This window comes from Triticum dicoccoides, chromosome 1B (genome assembly GCF_002162155.2).
Source record: "Triticum dicoccoides isolate Atlit2015 ecotype Zavitan chromosome 1B, WEW_v2.0, whole genome shotgun sequence".
Classification (NCBI taxonomy): Eukaryota; Viridiplantae; Streptophyta; class Magnoliopsida; order Poales; family Poaceae; genus Triticum; species Triticum dicoccoides.
Window position 1 is genome coordinate 559,941,742 of NC_041381.1, and position 6,450 is coordinate 559,948,191.

General features: G+C 44.5%; 2 protein-coding genes across 4 annotated transcripts; one reads left to right on the top strand and one right to left on the bottom strand.

The window, feature by feature from the left end:
* Nucleotides 1-1,162: 1,162 nt before the first annotated feature.
* On the top strand, nt 1,163-2,292 carry LOC119348736 (uncharacterized protein At5g19025-like). Its single transcript, XM_037616721.1, has one exon. The coding sequence runs from the start codon at nt 1,305-1,307 to the stop codon at nt 2,019-2,021; it is 717 nt and encodes a 238-aa protein (XP_037472618.1). The 5' UTR covers nt 1,163-1,304; the 3' UTR covers nt 2,022-2,292.
* Nucleotides 2,293-2,936: 644 nt separating this feature from the next.
* LOC119348734 (myb-related protein 1-like) lies at nt 2,937-5,460 on the bottom strand. Of its 3 annotated transcripts, XM_037616719.1 has the most exons (8): nt 5,332-5,460; nt 5,026-5,221; nt 4,745-4,955; nt 4,586-4,662; nt 4,449-4,506; nt 4,276-4,363; nt 4,129-4,198; nt 2,937-3,726 (listed from the first exon to the last, which is right to left on the bottom strand). In XM_037616719.1, the coding sequence occupies exons 3-8, from the start codon at nt 4,947-4,949 to the stop codon at nt 3,001-3,003; spliced, it is 1,224 nt and encodes a 407-aa protein (XP_037472616.1). In that variant the 5' UTR covers nt 4,950-4,955; nt 5,026-5,221; nt 5,332-5,460; the 3' UTR covers nt 2,937-3,000. The 3 variants fall into 3 exon arrangements, with proteins under 3 accessions (XP_037472616.1, XP_037472617.1, XP_037472615.1); XM_037616720.1 differs by having other exon boundaries at nt 4,745-4,952; nt 5,026-5,453; XM_037616718.1 differs by having other exon boundaries at nt 5,026-5,453.
* Between the last annotated feature and the right edge of the window lie 990 nt (nt 5,461-6,450).

The window sequence follows — 6,450 nt, forward strand, 5'->3', positions numbered from 1 at the left end:
GCTCCCCAACTTTGTCTCTGGTTTGCGGGAAAAGCACGTCCGGACCATCCTGCATACCAATACATATTCAAGTTTGATGGCAAAACACATCCCAACCACGCTGTCCAGACAATTACGGACGGTTTGAGGATCAATGTTGGAGATGCCTTAACTACAAGGTAGTTACCCTAAAAAAACTACAAGGTAGTCTATCTCGAAACTGACAATAGGAAAAACAATTTAATGATATACTATATATTTGTTGGTGTGACGTGCGCTTTGTTGTATGGTCATGCAACGGGTGACTCTTGCGTCCAGTCTTGTAAACACAAAGACCCTTTAGGCTGGTTGTAATGGGGAGTATCATACACTAGTATCATGCATATGATACTAGTGTATGATACTATCTCCCTAATGCATAGTATCATGTAGTACTTTATTTATTGCCATGCATGACACAAAGTAACATAATATTTATTATGATACGGTATCATGATGATACTCCACCCTCTCTTTCTTCATTTAATGCTATGACACCTCATCAAAATTGTCTAGTTGGCATGCATGATACTAGCTATGATACTACCATTACGATCAGCCTTAGGGGGTGTTTGTTTCGAGGGACTTTTTGGTGTAGGGACTAGAAAAAGTCCCTAGCAAACCAAACAAGGTGGGACTTTTTTAGGACTTTTTGCTAAAAGTCCTTAGAAGCACCTCTTTGAGAGTCTTTTTAAAAAAATCCCGAGACTAGAAAAAGTCCTAGGACTAGAGAAACAAACACCACCTTAACCCACCAAAGGTTCAACCGTAAAGAAGAAGAATATGCAACAATGAAGGTCGAGTTATCTTAGAATATTGCAAGGTCTCCAATTGAACTTACTTTTTGACATTGTTCTCCGGTTGAACTGGTCTAGTAGTAAAGATGATTCAACAGTCGAACGAGTCCAACAGCGTGGTGAGCCTGCACCTGAAACGGGTCGCATAAAGCAAGCGGGTGAAAAGAAAAGATAAGAAAAGAATGCCGTGTGAAGCATGTGACGTGCAACCTCCCTCGCAACAGAGGAAAAAAGAAAAAGAGAAAGCAAGCCAAGGCTCCTTCCGTTAGCTTTCCTTGACGCCACACGTCACTCACGAGACGGCGACCGAGGCGACGCGAGCCGCCCACCAACTGGGTCAAAAAAAAACACCACAGGCGCAGGCCGATCAGATCCCGCACACGCGACGCGAGGCGGCTCGCTCCCCTCGCGGCCAGCCCACACCGGCGCCTAGATCCCGATCCGCCCAAATTCCATTCCCGATACCTCGACCTCGCCCCCGCCTCCGCCATGGCGGACTGCCGCAGCCTCATCGAGTTCCTCCGCGCCTTCGAGCACCGCCGCCGCGCCTCCGCGGCGGCCGGCGGCTCCCCCTCGCCGTGTGCCCGCCCCCGCCGCGCGGCCTCCTCCTCCTCCTCATCGCCATCGTCGCGGGGAAAGCTATTCACCTCGCTCTGCGACAACCCGCCCCCGACCGCCGCCCTCGACGCGCTCGCCCTCCTGGCCGTGCTCGGCGCGCTGGCCTTCCTGGCCGCGCCCTACGCCAGGCTGCTGGCCCGCGAGGCCGCGGACCTGGTGCGGCAGTACCCGGAGGAGCCTTACTCGTACGTGGCCTTCGCCGCCGGCGCCGGCGCCGCGGTCGCCGCCGTGGCGGGGCTGCTCGCGTGGGAGGCGGCGGGCCACCACGCGCGCAAGTGCGGCAGGCCCCGCTGCCGCGGCCTGCGCAAGGCCGTCGAGTTCGACATCCAGCTCGAGACGGAGGAGTGCGTGCGCGGGAGCGGCAGGCTGCTGCCGCCCGGCGGCCACGCCAAGACGCTCCTCGCGGCCGCCGGCTCCGCCGCGCGCCTCGTCGAGCTCGGCGAGGAGCACCGGGAGCTCGAGGCGGAGCTCAGGAAGATGGCGCCCCCCAACGGCCGCTCCGTGCTCATCTTCCGCTCCCCCTGCGGCTGCGCCAAGGGCAGGATGGAGGTCTGGGGCGCCAAGAAGGTGCGCCGGATCAAGAAGTAGTAGTAGCAGCATGAGTGGATGACACCAGCGCTTACTGCTCTCCATAATAAACTACAGTAGTTTTCTAGTTATCACATATAGTACTCTATAATACAGTGCTCTTGCACTTGTGGCAAGTATAGTTGAGAATAAGGAGAGGAACAAAGGAATAGATGCATGTCTTCTTATATCACTTGTGATGCACATCACACCCCAAGATTATACATAGCTTTGCTCTTTCATTTGCAGTTTTTAATTGAATTATGCAATAAGTGACTCTTGCCTTGCCTGATGCTGATGGTATACAAATAAGTGCTGCGATGTACTTTACTTCAAAACTCGTTTATGTTGTGTGGACGAACAGATACATCACTTTATATGCTGGTTGAATGATGTGCACAGATGACTGCGGACGAATTACTTCCATCTTTATTCTACACACGCTTCTCTGAGATATTAGTTGTGTTCGTGAAGTGTGCATCAATTGATGAACTGTTCGGTTTTGTTTTAACTTTTAAGCTGTGTTGAGCTGAAAGTCGGGATAGCTTCTGTTACTAAATTGATTTAACCATGTTATTTGGGAGGGTAAGGTTCTGGTAGTCCCTGCTATTCTTACTACTTAAATTCCGAGAAATTATACTATTACATGGATGAGTATTTCTCACCATGGTTTACCTGTATTAAGTGTGACGCTTACTCGGTTGGTGGTTCTCTAGCTATCTTTGCCTTCTGCATTCTGTTCCTATATTGCATCCCTATTCCCTTTTTTATTATTACGGACTTGATATCCTATTCATATGTATTACACCTCTCGAAATGGAGATTTAAACTGCTGAGCCATAACATCTCAGTTTCTATACTCAATGGTTGAACTCTGGTGTACTAGTATTTTTTCTTGACCTACGCAGTTTAATCACCAAATAATGGTGTTGAAAATGCCAGGAAAAATTATTTGTATGCTCATTTCTTCGCTTCAATCATATTGCATATCATTAACAATTCAGCTCCAGCTGAAGCCATTTAAATCAAAATGCCTATACCCGTGATCACCATCATCAGTGTTTTGAGTGTTCAGATCAAGTTTCTTCCCAGAACTTGGATGCTCAAAACCTGAATGTTCAACCGCTTGTCTCTTGCAGTTTGGTTCTTCAAGATATAGTCTGTCCGCATCTCTTTCTTTGCTTCCTGAGGCTGAACTGGTGGTGCTGCCTCTGCCATTCTTTTGAGGTGTAGTATATTCCTGTTGAATCTCCATGTCACTTTCACTTCCAAACTCTGCTTTGTGGTACTCATTCACATTGTGCAAATGACCCATCTTACGCTCGCTTAGGCTTCTATTAAGGGAAAACTGGTACTCACGGTCAGGAGAGTGCTTTCTGCAAAATATTGAACTATCATCATATGCTTTGAGCATTCCATGGCTGTGTAGTCTATGCTCATTAATGAATCCTCCGGCTGCAGTCAAACAGTTGTTGGTTGAACTTTCCATGAACTGGATTTGCCTTGGCTCTAGTCTGTGCATACTTGAACTTTCTTTTATCTCTGTAACTGCATTGCTGAAACATTCGTTTGATACTTGTGAGACTAGTTCTGATATTTTCATCTTTGCATCTTCCAGGTTTGCAGGACCCAAATTCTGTTTTCCAAGGCTCTCTTGTGCCTGCTCTAGAACTGCCTGCAGATACTTCCCTTGGGCTTCTATCCGTAGTTGCAGATGCCGTTGTACCTGTTGCCAATTTAATTTCAGGTTAGAACCACTGTACTGATGGATATGTTGTAGTCACTGCATGCATGGTGTGTTACTTAGCTGGAATTTGACAAAAGTTCGTTGCTACATTAGAAGAAGGTATTAAGCATCCGAATTTAGTGAGTGGTGCCAAATTGCTTTTTCTCTCTTTTGGTTCTTTAATTGCTAGATTATATTCGTTTTATGGGGCCATCCCTGGAGGAAGCGCAGCGTTCAAAGAGGTCAAATAAGGATTTAGAATACATTATCAGTTTTTTTTTGGTCGGCACGAGAGTGGTAGCTGGATGCTCGATTCAGGTTATCTTGATTTCCATCTACTGTGTGCATCTAATGAATTGTCTCGGTTAAGAGCTTATTACACAACTAGTTTCAGTACCTCACCTCGAGTTGTTCGTTTAATTGTCTCTGCACCTCGATTTGCATCTGTAGGGCTTCACCAATTTGCATAGTTCTGTCACCCAGTAAGAGAGATTAGTACTTCAATATTCACATGAAATACAATTTTGAATTGCATGCCAGTTTCCTTACTTCTCTGGCTGTGGAATGACATTTGTATTGATCATCGCTGGCACACTTGTTCCGGGCATGCCATCAGCTACAATTGCACATCCTATGGCTGCAAAATTTCATGGCCTGTGTGTCATTATACAGTTTTATTATAATGGTAAAGATAGAACTATAGAAGTTAAACTTGGGCTTACTGTTCTTGTTTGTCCCAACGTTAACTTGAGCTTGGAGGTTCTTACTGAGCCTGTATTTCTGAAACATCAAAGAAATTCTGACTTGACTGCAGTTATGGGTGCCATTTTTAACATGAGAATTTATGATTATCATGTACCTGAAGGTGGCTTTTCAGATGATACAAGGTGAGTCCTGGAATGCCCATAAGCCTCATGACTGTTTTTGGAGTAGCTTCTGCGTGATAAACATATGAGTGTAAGAATTCAGCGGACTTCTGTACAATGAGTAGATAAGAATCGTATAGACGTATACTAACTTTCTGCTCCGCCCAATTGATTGACCGCATCTACAAATCGCTGATGTAACTCGGGTGTCCATTTCAGCCTTGGTTTTGCATCGGTTGAGAGAACTAGCCCGGAATCTCCTTGCGTACTTCCTCCGTGCAGAAACAGATGCCTCTCCATGGGAAAGGTCGTCCTAGTAGTGAAGAGCTCACTAGGGCCCTGATGTTGGTGATACATCTTCTGCTGTAGAATGGACAGAAATTGTTAGAACAACAGAAATGTGGAGGGCAGAAAGATCAAACCAACTTCTTACTTGTTCTGCAGTCGCTTCCTTCCTCTTTGCTGTTGCACGTTGAAACTGTGTATTGAGTATTTCCCTACTGACAAGATGAATACCAGTCCTGTTCTCCGTGTGAGCTTAAGCCTGTTGATACCCTTTTGGTCTTCTCAGGTTGGTAAGCAATGCCCTGTGAGGGGCTCCTTATATGGGGAAACATAGAATCTAGCATCTTAGAACAAACAGCAGAAGAACAATCTTTAACCCAACTGACAGAAGATGCTGTCCTTAGTTATTCTTGGAAATAATAACCAAAATGAAAATATCAGTACTAATAGCAACCTGTGACAGCTGAGTAACATCAACCTTGTACCCCCTCAGTAATGAAACTAGTCCTTTAGCTTTCTCTGCATTTCTGTATGGAAACTTCAGCTGCATATTTTACTCATTAGATCAGTAGAAGGTATATGTACATAATAAATACCTACAACTGGAGCAATTTATCTTTCTGAAATGTTATTTTTTGGCATATTATCTGCTATCTGCTTGGAGCGTGAAAGATACATTTCCGAATCACTCATTTTGCCGAGATGGAAATATTTGTGCAACTTCTCTGTTACCTTAGTTACTAAGTACTTAGTTTAGTGTTGCTGGTTCATATTATGTGATCAATGATTTTAATGTTCTTAGAGGAATACAGTATGTGTATCTTTGTTTAAATGAATCAATTAAGTTATTTTTTTTTATTGCTGATACTTGTTGCCTTCTTGGAGAGTGACATCTTACGTGCAGAAACACAATTTTTCTGTCAATTTATTCTGTCCTTTGTACTACTGTAAAGTGGATAGAATATGAACAAGCACAAGTTCCATCAGTGTCCTTTCCTGAGATTGGTACATATTCTCATTGTAGTCCAGAAAAGTATGGACCTACTGGCTTATGCTCTTTACATGGGATAAGCTCCATTTGAACCAGACCACTTTGCTTTTAATCATCACTAGTCAAACAACAGCACTTATGTGCTATGATACTGTATGTGCTACACAACCTTCATCATTTCAGTACTTTTTGCTAACATAGGCAGCTGCCTTATAGCAATCATTCTTCTAACCAAGTCACTGAAAAGTTAGATGTGAGTTCTAACTTCTAAGCAGAAGTAGGCGTTATGTTTCCTCCCTCCCTCCCGATTACTTATAAAATATAATATGGGTACAGTACAGTAAATTCGTGTCTGGTTCGTCGGGAGATGTGTTCTGCAGCTCTAACGATCTGGTTTTGTTCTCTTCCTGCAGTCAAGTTTGTCAAATTGATCCGCATTTCATCAATTTGCCTTCATTCCTTCATATTTTTTTTTCTTTGGGACACTGATAGAAAAGGCATGAGTTATCCTCATGTATCATGACATGAGTAATAAAGGGTAAGGATAAAAAGGAACACAAGTTATAGAGTTCGAAATACCCC